The 14693-nt window shown below is 47.0% G+C and overlaps 1 protein-coding gene across 2 annotated transcripts in view; it reads left to right on the top strand.

Moving 5' to 3' along the window:
• sntg2 (syntrophin, gamma 2) overlaps positions 1-14693 on the top strand; it is a 47019-nt gene that overhangs the window by 2412 nt on the left and 29914 nt on the right. The window contains exons 2-7 of one of the 2 annotated variants that reach the window (XM_076161026.1): positions 9516-9653; positions 9777-9833; positions 10150-10207; positions 11000-11043; positions 12432-12473; positions 14428-14515. In XM_076161026.1, coding sequence (XP_076017141.1) covers positions 9516-9653; positions 9777-9833; positions 10150-10207; positions 11000-11043; positions 12432-12473; positions 14428-14515 — 427 coding nt within the window. Of the gene's footprint in view, positions 1-9515; positions 9654-9776; positions 9834-10149; positions 10208-10999; positions 11044-12431; positions 12474-14427; positions 14516-14693 lie in introns of those variants that run through there. The other variant, XM_076161028.1, reaches the window with a different exon arrangement.

Genomic DNA, 14693 nt, shown 5'->3' with positions numbered 1-14693 from the left:
AAAACAGTGTGTAATAATGTTAGAGCGGCCTTCAGCTGAGCTTTAAAAACGTCTTAGGAGGCTCTATTGTTGCCTCTCTGACACAAACACCAGAGCCGGCTGATTGGTTATCAGTCATAGATTAGATCAGGGCGCCGGGCAGACGCACCTCTCCCCCTCCGGTCATTAGTGCGGCACGCCGGGCGCATAGCAACTAACGGGGGAAAAATGCCAAACGATTAAGTGTCACAACAGTGAAGCAGCAGAAAAATAAAAGTGTTTTCAATAATCCAGGTCAGAGGATGGAGGAGAGGAAGAGTGAGTTTAGCCCCCATGGAGAGAAATGGACTTAAAGGAGGGAAGTAATAAGAAAATCCAGTGATTAGACTGTAGAACGTGACTGTAAGTAACAATGGGCTGAGGGAGGGTTGATTGACAGGTGTGTTTAAATGCTATAGTGTCTCATTCTACTTCTTGTTCCCTTTCATTCTTCCAGCTTGTATATTAAGATAGTGCTGTGTAAACTCTGTCCCTGCTGCTCTCTGTGGCTCTAACCTGAAGCTAATTCTTCTTCACCCAGATCCAATAATGCACAAACCTTCACCCGATGAGATGAGGAATGAGGCTCCAGCTGCGTCTCCTAATACAAGCTGCGTCTGTGTCGCATCACCGTCTGAAAAATGAACCGCTTCACTTTCTGCACACAAAGTTTTCTGATGACGTAAAGTCTCTGGAGAAGTTCTGTTCTGTTCTCAGTGATTTAACTCCACTGTCAAGCAAACTACTGCATTTATTCTTCATGTAACAATCTGACTGATTTACACACTCGTCCCAGAACATTTAAGTGACAGATGATCTTTATGACAGATCCAAACCTTTGAGGTGTGAAGCCTGAGGAGCCTCATCGACGGCAAGCAGCCACTTTGCGTTTGTATTCAGGAAGTCGTCAGATCGCTCCTGGTATTCTAATCAGATTGCTCCTGTTGAGACGCAGAAATGTGCTGTAATAACTCCTGAAGGTCCTGAAGCTACCGGAGCCTCTAAAGGACGCAAGACAATCAGGTTTGAGTGACTTCAGAGGGGAAGATGAACTCAGGGGGTCGAGCACATTGATTAGTACAATTCTTCTTCTTATATTATATTATCTATATTGCATTACATCATTTTCTGTTCAACTCTTACCACATAGTGTATAGAAGACTATACTAGACTCGATTTCCGACTAAGAGTGTGTGGTATTGCACCTGTGGATGTCACTGTTCAGTCATTCTCAACCCTACAGAAAACTACATTCAATGACCTGAAGGGTAAAAAAAACTGTATAAATATAAAATCAATAACTTTAGCTTTTTGGAAATAAATGTTCTTCAAAGATCTAAAAGCAGTTTTTAAAGGGTTTAGCTGCATCTGGAACATTGTGTGTGTCTGTGGGCCCCCTCACATCACGGACCAGCGCTCACACACCCACACAGGTAAGGCGGTAATTAGCATTTACTGTGAGACACACACATCTCCAGCAGTTACTCACATAATCTCTGAAAAAGGCAAATAGGAACTTTGTGGAGTTGTTGCACTTCATCAATTAGTCTTTTCTCAAACATAACATCGTAATTAGTCCCTACAGAAAGAGCCCAGACAGTAACGGGGTGTTATGCACAAACGCCATCCATCATTCAACAAACTACAACAACTAAGTAGTTATTAAAATCTTAATTAGACGTTTTAATGTGAAAGATGTTGTAAAGGGAGACGTAAGGGCATCGCTCCTGATGAATCAAAACAAGTGCTGCCGCTGCTGTTAGGCTCCTTTGTTGACATGTGCGGCGTGTCGTCTGCATTATTGACGCCCGCCGGCTTTAATTAGACAGGAAGCTTCTGTGTGACGCCGCTCATTCTTAAAGATGTAAAGGAACCTCAGCTCGCCGCTCACAGGCCCGCGCTGAATTACTGTTGCTTTACTGATTCTGATGCCTCGGCAGACGAAGACAACTGCACTGAAAAAGTAATAAGGTCTGCTAGGTTGTTGTCTCAGAGATGATGAGATCTGAGATTCTTCCTTGAAACAGAAAATAAAGAAAGTTTGGCAATATAAACTCACGCTGTAATGTATTTCCTGCTCACTCCTCCCAGAGCTCCACAGCCCTCAAACACACACTGTTCATAAACTGCTCCTCAGCTCTCTCTCTGTGTGTGCGTGTGTGTGTGTGTGTGTGTGTACGCTGCCGCTTCTTCACACACACACACACCACAGAGAGGGAAATTACATCTGGAGGTTTGATTCCCTACTGAGTCGCTCTGAGTTTGAACAAGTACGACTGCAGGAGCTCTAACATCGCATTCACAGAGTTTAAGGATATTGATGTATACGGTGCACACACACATCTGAGTGTGTACGCAGTAAACTGACTCTGTATGCAGTAAGCTGAGTCTGTACGCAGTAAAGTGAGTCTGTACGCAGTAAAGTGAGTCTGTACGCAGTAAAGTGAGTCTGTACGCAGTAAAGTGAGTCTGTGTGTGTCACTGCATGTCTCCCGGCTTCAGGCTCATACGGCTCTGAGCTTGTTTAGTTGAGGTTTATAAGCTCATATGTTGATGAAACAGAGATTAGTTTAAGCTGCTACAGGTAAGAAGGCAGCATGCTGGATCAGCGGTGAGCACAGGTGCATGCTGGGATATGATCCGGCCCGGTGACTCTGCAGGATAAGCAGGTAGAAGGATGAGGTGGGTGAAATGTGCAGGGGTGCACATAGGTGGCACAGGGATCCCCCCCCATACAGATGTGCACCAATCAGAAGTTACTGGTTTGTATATAAAGTGCTGCACACCTGGATGAAAACGGGAAATCTGCCTGTTTTCCTGCGTGTATTTATCAGGAATTCCATTAGTTCTCCTCAGCAGTGATGTAATGTGGCTCTAATCCGTAGTGTAGCTGAAATCACTGCAGGTTTGTGTGGCGGCCTTGAGTCACGAGCTGCCGCTTTCCAAAATACATTAAATAGAGATTATGGAGCCGCACCGCCGCGCTGATCATCATAATCCCTCAGTATGAATGAGATGGCTTCATCGCCGCTCCATCAAAAGCTGCTTCATTCAGCAGGAAGTGAATCTGCATAAATTACCGCACGTTTAGTTTTACCTCTTTACCGCCGCCGCTCAGACGTAACGTGTGTGTGTGCAAGCGGAACAAAGTTGAACGTGTGCCACCCAATATGCTAATGAGCTGCTGGCTAAAGTTGTGTAAGGGAAAATGGCTGTAGTTGGCTCATTTAAGATGATGAATTAGGTTCATCAGCGCTCTGGTATCTCTGGGCTGTTTTTAATGGATTCTGGAAAATCCATTATTATGTTTTATATTCTTTCTTTAAAGCTGCCAGGCAACATGCATATTGGAGGTGTCATCACTTCTATGATGTATTATCTGAGGACCAGGAATATGAAACTTCACCAGTTTGGCCCAGAGTATAAAAAAAACACTTATAGGGAAGAAGATAAATATATAAACACACTTTGTGCCGCATGTTTGTGAGAATCTTCCCGTTATCTTCCTCCTCTGACGCACACAGGTGCAGCGGGCCAATTTAGGTGAGAGATTTATGTTCCTGTAAAACTTCACATAAACAGATAATTGGCCACTAAAGCCTTTAATTTTGCCTTTAGCAAAGTTTTAATTTGCCTAACGCTGAAGACTGTGAAGAGCTTGAGTGTTCCATCCTCTTATAGCTCGGTCTGATTTCATAGGTAAGAGGCTGGGAAGGACACACACACACAGACACACACACACACACACACACACACACACACACACACACACACACACTCTGCATTCATTATCCGTCTGAAATCAACATGTTATTCCAGCAGCGAATCGATGTGTTCAGGCTTTTTTTGTAGTTGATCATAATAAGCTAAATTTGTGAATTAAGTGGTTTGATTTTTAAAACGCTCTGCAGCTTTTGTGCAAGAAATCGCTTTTGTTTTGTTTTGGTGCTTCATTACTGATGGATGTGAGTCTGTGAGTGTGTGTGTGTGTGTGGTAATCTGGGGGGTCTTGGCTCGGTCGCAGAACAGAACAGAACAGGAATCGTGGCAGATTTGTCTTAAGAACCATACGAGTGCTTTTCCAGGTTGGTGATTAAAGAGAACAACCCCCCCGCCGCTCGTCTGCCTGTGAGGCCTGTAAGTGGATGAAGCTTTACTTGCATTCTGCCTCTTAATCGTCCAGGTGCAGCGACTTTAAGAAGAGTTATGCGCCCGAGCCGGGTACGGAATTTGTGTTCTTCTATGTAATTGTAGTTCTACGTGAGGTGTTTATAAAGGAAGGTAGAGCAGCTGAATGTGTGTCAGGTGTGTGTGTGTGTGTGTGATTTCGTAGCTGTAAACTGTTTTCAAGGTGTCTAGGAAATGTTTGGGCCCGGTTTGGGCAGCGGAGCGGTGAGGAGGTGGCGGTGGAAGAGGCAGTTTGTTGTTTATTAAGCCGTAAAAGAGAAGAAGACAAAAGGGATTAGAAGTAGGAAAGACAAAAGTTAGTCTGAGGGGGCCGAGCACTCAGAGCTCAGAGGGTCCTGGAGTCCTGGAGCCCTGGAGCCCTGGAGTTCTGGAGCCTCAGAGCCCTGGAGCCTTGAAAGACATCACTCTCTCCCCTGACAGATCCGCTCTGTGTGAAGTGCACAGAGAGGCCTTGAGTCCCTCTGCGTCCCTCCTCGTCCCTTTCAGTCCAGCCCGCTTCAGCGCTTCTATAGAATCCATGTATGTCACTTTTATCTTTACAGCCTTCACACACACACACACACTCAATCAAAAAGCCTCTCCAAAGTTTCAAAGCGATTCTGAAAGTAGTTTCACCAAATACCTTCATATCCAGGCAGCTAGGTCATTCAGACGCTGGGCTGTGAGTCCCTGTTGCTATGCTGACGACGCTGTGATGGAGGAAGAATGCAGTCGCCACTAAAGGTCATATTGAAGAATCGTTCTGATATTCTTCTGCGTGTTCGTTTGTGGTGAATCAAGAGGAAAAGATGAGGCAAAGATGAACTGGAATCTTCAGAAGAGCTTTACTGGAATAAGACCTTGGACAGCGCTGGTTCCAACTCTCGCATGCATCAAAGAAGGACAATCAAATATTTCCGTGCTGCCCTATTTATCCCGCATATACAGGGCGTTTACATAATATTCTAATTCACTGATGACAATGTAGTTTAACTGTTATCTATTGGTCAGCCAGCTTCAAGAGGGGCAGCGCTAAGATTCAAATCTGAGGGATGAACAGCTGTCTGTGGGGGAAAGTAGAATTCTCTTTGTGTAAATTAAAGAACAACAGTATAGTGTAATTAGCCCTTTGATCTGAAGAAGCTCCCCCTGACTGCCCGTCCATGCAAACCCCCTCTCTTCCTTCTTCCCGACCACAGATGCTTGAAGCTTTCATAAAGTGATACAGTGGCCTCTTCACCTATTGGCAGATATGTGTTATCTAGCCCTCCTGGAGAGTGAAGCTGTAAATGCTCGTATGTATTACTCCATCTCCAGACTTTCCCGGGGCCAGCCATTTGGTTACTTTTACTATATTAACTTCAGTTACTGCATTTACTTATATGTGTGTTGACATTATTTGTTATATTCCAACAGTCAACATACCTCCTGGATACTCAAGAGAAAAATTTACTTTCTGAGGCGACAGTGAACATATTTGTGTCTCTGTAAACTTGTACAGTTTGCCTTCATGTTGTGGAGCTTGTGGAAGCTTCTGTCACTCTGGGGTCCAATCTAAGGAGCGTGGACCTGCTCGGTGAACGCCATACATCTCCAGAATGCTCCAGCGTGCTGCACAGTGATGTCATGTGTTGTTCTATGATGTCGTGGCTGTGATGGAGTGTGTTTCTCTCTCACATGTGAACGTGCTCCTGACGCTTTAACCTCCTGGACTCTCACCGTCCAGCCAGCCCACAGCAGGGGAGATTTTATATCGACTTAACTTTGTGTAACTCCAGTACTTTCCTCTGCACGCTCCTGTGTGTGTGTGTGTGTGTGTGTGTGCTCTGAAGTGATCCTGCAGAGATCCCATTATATCCACCCATCAATCACTCCTCCATACACCCCCATTAGGGGTCGGTGTTGTGTGGGAACATCTGTCTGCTGCTGTGTGATACTAGGATGACATCTCAGCCTCTTAACGGACAACTGTGCCTATTTTGTCCTTAAACGCTGACGGTTTCATCCAGGCTGAAGCAACGCCACATCAGATTTCTCCCTCTATTTGTTTTCGGTTTGAAACGGCGGAAACTAAACTCGCAACAATTGAGACTTGATCCCAACAAACGCAGCTAAAACCCCAATAACACAACGTGATCTGTGGACTCTGCTGACCGCTTCCTGTATGTGTGTTTGTGTGTGTCTCTTTGATCAGCCTGATCTGTGTGTGTTTGACGTTTACATATTAAACACCATGTGATTCTCTGGACCAGCTGAGGCTTCAGACCTCATTAGACGCCTCAGTTATCCTCATTCAGTGTTTGCAGCCTCCTCACTTAGCAAACTGCTGCAGCGGCTCATAAATGATACACACACACACACACACCTTTGATGCCTCTGCGAGTCAATTACAGAGCGAGTCAACCTCGCGCAACCTGAGCGGGATGTTTGCTCACCCACTCTGTGTGTGTGTGTGTGTGTGTGTGTGTGTGTGTGTGTGTGTGTGTGTGTGTGTGTGTGTGTGTGTGTGTGTGTGTGTGTGTGTGTGTGTGTGTGTGTGTGTGTGTGTGTGTGTGTAGATGAACTTTGTTGGACTGTTTGATCCCGCCGGCGACTCTTTGGTTCAACATCTGTGACAGATGCAGATGTTTGGTTGCCTCACATGCGACTGGGCTCAGCTGCTCATCCCTCATCTCTTCCTCTGACACCTGCAGGAGAAGAGGGGAGAGTTTTCCCTGGTTGCAGCTTTAAGGCGACGGTCCATCTGCTGTACTGTGACGCTCTCACACGCCTGCTTATGAAACCGCCATCATCATCGATCATTATGAGTTGCGACACAAAGACTTTGCTCTGTTTTTGCTCCTATCAAACAACATGGAGATCATCACTTAGGTCTCAAATCAAATCATTTCCTCCTGCTCTTATTATTCTAAAGTTTAACTGGCAGATAAGTTTGAGGAAAATCGATCAACGTCAAAAAGTACATCCTCGCTTTTTACATCAAACTCAAAGAACACAGCTCCACTCTGAACACACCAGGAACTCCAGCTGTAAACTCACTAAAGTTCTTCTTCAGGGACCTGAGAGGAGCTGGAGCTTCAGGCTGCTTCAGTCTGCTCAGATGTCAGGACGCTGCACCTTCTTCTTCTTCTTCTTCTTCTTCTTCTACTGAGCCTGAGGCCTTCATGTTGCTGTGGAAATCACGTTTGGAACATATTGGAGGAAAAATCAGAGCCATGATGAATGATTCAGACTTCAAAACTCATCATTTCCTTGATTACATTAGCAGCGGTCGCCTTGGAGCTCTGGCGTCATCAGACTGAGAGGTTTCTGGGTCGTGGTTCTGTCCTGCAGAGCCGTCGGTTCAGCTTGAGCACGTTTGTTTCCTGCCTTTGTCTCCTGTGGAACCTGTGAGTGTGGAAAGGTGAAATAAACAAGTTTCTTCCTCTTCTGCTTCCAAACACCAAATGAGATCCAGAGGAAACGGTGCCGAGCTGCAGGTGTTGTGGTTGTTTATTTATGTGTGAATCAGATTGTCTCGGTGATTTACCGGGTGGTTAAAGAAGAGTGAAGAAGCAGCAGCAGCCAGGCAGCGACAGGTTAATTGAGTCTGGTGAGGTGTGATGATCCTGCAGGTTTAGTCTAATGATCCAGGAGCAGATCTGTTGGCAGATGGGAGCCTGGTTCAGCCGTCAGTCTCTGAGCCTGGTTCAGCCGTCAGTCTCTGAGCCTGTGGAGCGTCCAGATGATTCATGGAAGAGAAAGCCAAACATAATATTTACAATCTGGCTGATCATTAAGCTTGTTTATGTGAAGTAGGGAATATTTTTAGTCTCTAAAGCTCTAACACCTTGGAATGATTATCTATCAGTAAATTCAATTCATCTGTCGTCGTCATGCTGCATATTTCTGCTGCTGCTGCGGCTGTAAAGGTTGTGTGTAGCTGAGGACGACTCTCAGCCAAATGTCGGAAAGGTAATTGGAATGGGACGCCCCCCACACACACACATGCACACACACACACCCCTCCTCGTCCATGTTAACTGAATTCTACAGCAGGAAGAATGTCATTGTGAGCTAAAGTTGATCGACTCCAGCTTTGATCTCAGACACTTTACTCAGGATCGGCGGTGCTTAGTCTGATTCTTGCTCTAACCCAGGTACTTTATGTCATCATTTATTCATGGAAAGGGCCTTTTCCCCCCCGAGTTCTTTATGTAGAATAGCAACTTTGTAGTCCTAAGATCTTTTGCAGTGGGAACGCGACATTAGATAGTTTATCCTCTAAAATGTGATTACAGTAGATTGCAGCTGATTTAAGTGAGTGATGTCATTCTGTCCTCCTCATGTGTACACATATCACACATCATGATCAGATTCTTCTTCTCTACACTAATTAGCCCAGATGGACGTTGTTTCTTTGGTCAGATTGTCACATTTTGGCTGAGGATAAAAATAACTCACCCGGCCGCCGCGCTGAGCCGATCCAGCAGAGGTCAGACGGAGGTCACGGGCTCGCTAATGAGCCGAGCCGTCACGGGATTGATCCAGTAATGATGCTGTGATAATGAGTCAGAAACGCCTGAGATGTCTCTCACCAGGACAGACAACCTCTGGACAAATAAGAGGACAGAGTTACGATTAAGAGCGATCCTGTCTGTGAACTAAGGACCTGCAGGTGACGGCAGAAGTATGGAGATGTACGAAGAATTGATTGTGTTTGGGCTCAGATGAGTCCAGGCAGGCGTCTCCTGTAGAAGCACTAACTTACTGACTGTGGCTGATCATAGTTGGTAATGAATGTAACACTTTTGTGGCGCTGCATATAGGAAACAGGTGTTAGGGAAAGACAGCAGCAGATCTGGAGTGGGAGGAAGTCGTGTCTTTCTGACTTCCTGAGTTTTCACAGAGAATTAAGTCCAAGCACGGAGTTTTGACAGAAGCAGCTTCAGTCTGCAGCTAAACTGAGTGTTTGTGAATCTGTGTGCTGTCGTCTCTTATCAGAAGTGGTTGCTGATGTCATATTTGTCCTCCTCCTCCTCCTCCTCCTCCTCCCCCTCCCCCTCCCCCTCAAATCCATTATAAGTGACTCAGTTTGTCCAACAACCCTTTTACAAACTTCCAGTCTTTCATCGTCTGGCAAAGATGAAATTCAAAGCTTCCGATCCCCTTTTTCTTCCTCGCACAAAGCTTCACACTTTCACGTCATCGCACAAAACCAATTAACACCAAACCAAGCCGGCGCTTTGGAGCCGAGCGCAGGAGCCGCCCGGTCAGAAAAGGCGGATTAGAGCGTCCATTGTGAGCGTAATTGTCCCCCCGACGTCAGCGCTCTTCTTCTCTTCCAACAGGCCAAGTCTGGGATTGCTTTGCTGTACAATGAGGAGAGCAACAATACGTACGACGTGTGTCTGAGACTGACCAGAGAGGCGTTAACCATCCAGAAGTTGGACGTGGTCTGCACCGGAGGAAGTGAGTGCCACGTAAATGTAAGTGCGCTCGAGGGCTCCAGACGTTAGCCTGTACCATCCAGTGTCTTAGTCTGACTCACCATGCTGTGTTTCAATGTTCCTGATCTCCGTTTGCCAATAAGAAACTCCCACTTTCTAAAGCACAGGACTGTTGTACTCCGAAGACAGGCGGCTGGCGGTCTGGGCCTAAGCATCAAAGTAAGAGGAAACCTTTTGATTATGGAGACTAAAGTGGAAATGAAAAAGGATTTAGGTTTCAGAGACGATCAGGCTGTGATCAGATTTGATTTATCTCCTTCAAAGCTGCAGAAAAGTAACCTCTCTCTCTCTCTCTCTCTCTCTCTCTCTCTCTCTCCCCCCCCTCTCTCTCTCCTTTGCTCTCTCTCTGTCTCTTCACCCCCCCTCTTTCCCTCTCTGTCTCTCTCTCTTTCTATCCCCCCCCGCCCCCCCCCTCTCTCCCTCTCTCTCCCTCTCCCTCTCTCTTTTGCTCTCTCTCTCGCTCACACGCTTCCAGGGAGGAGCCGAGCACAACGTGCCTGTGGTCATTTCAAAGATCTTTAAAGATCAAGTAGGTAAGAAAGTGTTTCATCTCATTCATCAGATGTTAGACGCAAGATGACCAAACGCCGTCCTTAGTCACGCCCCCCAAGCTTTGATGTTTACAGGTCATTTACTTCTGTAACATGTTGACATGATGGTGCAACACGTTTGTATTTACACGCCTGCAGGCTCAGAGAGGGGAGGAGAGGATCCTGATGATGGGCTCATTTAGTAACGTCTGAGTAAAGATGGAGAGATTGATCCAAACTCCCGGTGGTTATAATGGCTGTGTTGTTCTGTACTCAGGTCATCTCAGCTCAGCTCAGGTCATCTCAGCTCAGGTCATCGGCCTCTTAATGGCTTCAGTAGGAGAGCCAAACGGGCGAATCGTGCTATTTTTGCACATAGAAGAGAAACCCATCTAATCACATGTTCCACTTCATATCAGTGAATTCTGGCCCCTGAGTCCATCTTCTGGCTGAATCCTCCTCCTCTTCCTCTCCCTGGTTGGTTTGTTGCTTATGAGAGAATCACGTCTTCGTGTCCTCGGGGACATTGCGAGCCCTCTTCTTTGTCACGGAGCTTTAGAGGTCTTAGGTCTCTTAGTTCGCCTCCTGCGCTCCTCAAACTGAGTTCACACCCCGATTAGTTTCGGATTTCTCGCTCCCCTCTGTTTGGTCGGCGAGCTGCAGGATGCTGCGGCGGCGATTAGTGGGACAGAGACGCTTGATCGCCATTTCCACTCCACATTACCACGAATGAAATGAGCAATTATTGTCTAATGTTTCTGTTAACCTTTGACCCCTGGCCATCCACGCCTGCAGCCGATCAGACGGGGAAGCTGTTCGTGGGGGACGCCGTGTTGCAGGTCGGTACATCGGTTCTCCGCTCTTCTTCTCCCCTCTCTCTCTCTCTCTCTTCAGAGGTTAATTCAGGTTGCGGCCGAGAGCGGCGAGCGTTGCATCCTAATTCGAGCCGCCTCTTCCATTCTGCCGAGGTGTAATTTGGCCGCGGGCGGCGTAATGGGAACGCTTTCTGAAGTTTGAACATCAAATCAAATCAGGCCTCAGACTGATGCGGCCGTTTTTGACTAAAGGGAGATTGAACAGAATGAAAGATGCATTCAGGAGCTTATCACAACACACAAGAGGAGACACACAACCAGTGAGCCTCTAACAACAGCAGCTGAGGTGATGTAATGTTTGAAGTCAAGTCAGTACAACTTTGCCCAACATCGATCCAAGCTTGTGTGTGTGTGTGTGTGTGTGTGTGTGTGTGTGTGTGTGTGTGTGTGTCTTGTGTTTTGTGTCGGGTTGTTTTGAAGGCTGTTTTGATTTTTGCTCCGTCTTCATTGAATAGAAGCGCAGGCAAAGTTAGAAATGCTTCAACCCGTGTGAACTGCTCCCACCATCCTCTTCCTCGCCTTCACATTCTGTCCTTTATCGTATATTTGGCCTGAAGAAGCGTCTGAGCTGTAAACACACTCAGGCTGTGTCGGGCTCGGGTTCACGTTGTGCGTCAGACGGAGTCGTCTGGATCTTTCATTGTGGGTGAACTTTGTCGTCATGGAAATGTATCTTCTGTTGCATTTCCCTCTGCTGCCTTTTCCCATCATCACCATCATCATCCTCATCTTCATCCATGGTTCCCAGCTTCAGACCTCTGACCGTTGACTGATGACTTACTTTGGGGCGAAGTAAACATACCTGACCTCTATGTGACCGTGATGTAAACTCTGCCGGTCTCACTCTGCTCGTCTTCGCTCGTGACGCCCTCTGTGGTGCGTTCAAGGTCCAAACCCACGCTGCACCTAAACAATGAGAGCCTGGTGATCCAGCACACCTGAAGCCACAGATGCTGCAGTTTGATGTTTGTCGCCAGAAAGATAAATCCTCCTCTGTTGATGAGGGAGAGTCAGTGATGCTTTAATGGTCGCCTTCATTTCATCTTTAAAAAGAGGAGTTTGGATCCATCTGGCAGCCGTGCAGATTTACTGGCTGAGTTATTTGTGGAGAGCGTCAGAGACGACCGACTGTGCAGGCGTCAATATCAACACTCAGTCTGCTGTGATTAACAATTTAATTGCTGTTGCTTCCACCTTTTTGACCTCCGACGCTGCTGTTTGTTTGCAGCCACTCATCAGACACACACACACACACACACACACACACACACTCACACACACACTGGGCTGATGTCTCGTGTGCTTCCTGTTTGTAGCTTCTGACTCGTCTGCTTCTCTGTTGATCTCTGCAGGTCAACGGCATAAACGTGGAGCGCTGCACCCACGAGCAAGTGGTGAGTGTGACTGATGATCAGCTGATAAAGAGACGCTGCTGCTTCATACCTCCACAAGGCTGAAAACAACAACTTTGAGGTCTGAGAGGCACAGAGGAGAGACACAGAGGGAAAAGAGGAATATCGCTCCCTCTGTCTCTCTCTCTCCCTCTGTCTGTCTCTCCCTCCCTCTGTCTGTCTCTCCTGCTGTCTGTCTGTCTGTCTGTCTGTCTGTCTGTCTCACTCACTCACTCACTCACTCACTCACTCACTCACTCACTCACTCACTCACTCACTCTCTGTCCCTATCTCTCTCTCTCTCTCTCTCTCTCTCCCCTCCCTCTCACTCCCCGGCCCTCCCTCCCTCCCTCTCTCTCTGTCCCTCTCTATCCCTCTCTATCCCTGTCTCTGTCTCTCTCTCTCTCTCTCTCTCTCCATCTGTCTCTCTCTGTCTCTCTCCCCTCCCTCTCACTCCCCCTCCCTCCCTCCCTCTCTCTCTGTCCCTCTCTCTCTCTCTCTCTCTGTCTCTGTCTCTGTCTCTCCCTCTCTCTCTGTCCCTCTCTATCCCTTTCTATCCCTCTCTATCCCTCTCTCTCTCTCTCTCTCGCACAGGATTTTTTTGTCGTTGAGTTTTTTATGCCTGTTTTTCTCATCTTCTCTTTTCAGTTTTATGAGCTTCTGTTTTGATAATGCCTCCTTTATTTTCTGCATACACACACACACACACACACACACACACACACACACACACACACACACACACACACTTCCCCTGTCTGTCATTTGTCTCCCTGCGTCGCCTCAAACAGCTGCTGGCTGTCTTCACCTCCAGCGTGTCAAAAGACATAATAAGCGGTTCTCCTGCAGAGTAAACGCGCGGGCTGATAACGGCGCTGTCACGTCGCCACGGTGACAGATGGCGGCAGGAAACCAGTGTAACCAGAGGAAAGACATCAACCCATAGCAGCTGTGCATGTGGGACGTATGGAAGTGATCCCGAGCATTAACGGAGACCACAGGGACTTCAGCTCACTGTCTCCTCTCCAGAACCAGAACCAGAACCAGAACCACAGCTGTTATCATTCATCTCCTCTCAGCTCTGTGTTTGGATTCCTTATTACTATTACTGGTTTATATTCTTGGGCTCCATGTTGCATTACAATGTGACCTCTGACCTGATCTCCTGATCTGGATCATGACATCATGACCCGTTAGTGTCAACTTCACGTTAAGGAGACAAAACTATCACATTGATGCTTTTACATTATGATCTGCTCTTTAATATGTGTGACCTCATTAACAAATCTCTCTCTCTCTCTCTCTCTGTCTCTCTCTCTAACTCTCTCTCTCTCTCTCTCTCTGTCTCTCTCTCTAACTCTCTCTCTCTTTCTCTCTCGCTCTTCCTCACTCTCACTCTGCCTCTTCTCCTCTCTCTCCCCCTCTCTATCTCCCTCTCTCTCTCTCTCTCTCTCTCTCTCTCTCTCCCTCGCTGTCTCTCTCTCCCTTTCTCGCTCTACCTCTCTCTCTCTAACTCACTCACTCACTCTTCTCTCTCTCTCATTCTGTTTCTCTCTCTCTCTCCCTCTCCTGCTCTCCCTCCTTCTCTCTGTCTCTCACTCACTCACTCTTCTCCGTCTCTGTCTCTCTCATTCTGTTTCTCTCTCTTTCACTCTCTCTCTGTCTCTCCCTCTCTCTCTCTCTCTCGCTCACTCTCTCTCTCACTCTCTCTCTCTCTCTCCCTCTCTCTCTCTACCTCTCTAACTCACTCACTCACTCTTCTGTCTCTCTCATTCTGTTTCTCTCTCTCTCCCTCTCCTGCCCTCCCTCCCTCCCTCTCTCTGTCTCTCACTCACTCACTCTTCTCTGTCCCTCTCATTCTGTTTCTCTCTCTCTCTCTCTCTCTCTCTCTCTCTCTCTGTCTCTCTCTGTCTCTCTCTCTCTCTCTCTCTCTCTCTCTCTCTCTCCCTCTCTGCAGGTTCACCTCTTGCGTACTGCAGGAGATGAAGTCACCATCACTGTTCGCTACTTGCGAGAAGTTCCCTCATTTCTCAAACTGCCTCTAGGTAAGAGTCCAGTGGCTACGACTCATAATAAACCGGAGCTTAAAGGTTTACGAGAGTTTCCTGACAACTTCATCCATCATATAAAGCTGCAGTAAAAAAGTTTAATAGAAAACACATCGTTGATCAACAAGGCTCAGTAACGTCACGCTCCTCTGCTGAGCAGTGAAATGTGAGGGAG

Source organism: Genypterus blacodes, unplaced genomic scaffold (assembly GCF_046128005.1).
Source record: "Genypterus blacodes isolate CSIRO-AG114 ecotype Tasmania unplaced genomic scaffold, CSIRO-AGI_Gbla_v1 ptg000109l_1, whole genome shotgun sequence".
Taxonomy (NCBI): domain Eukaryota; kingdom Metazoa; phylum Chordata; class Actinopteri; order Ophidiiformes; family Ophidiidae; genus Genypterus; species Genypterus blacodes.
The sequence above is the reverse complement of the archived record's forward strand: the minus strand, read 5'-3'. Positions and strand labels throughout refer to the sequence as shown.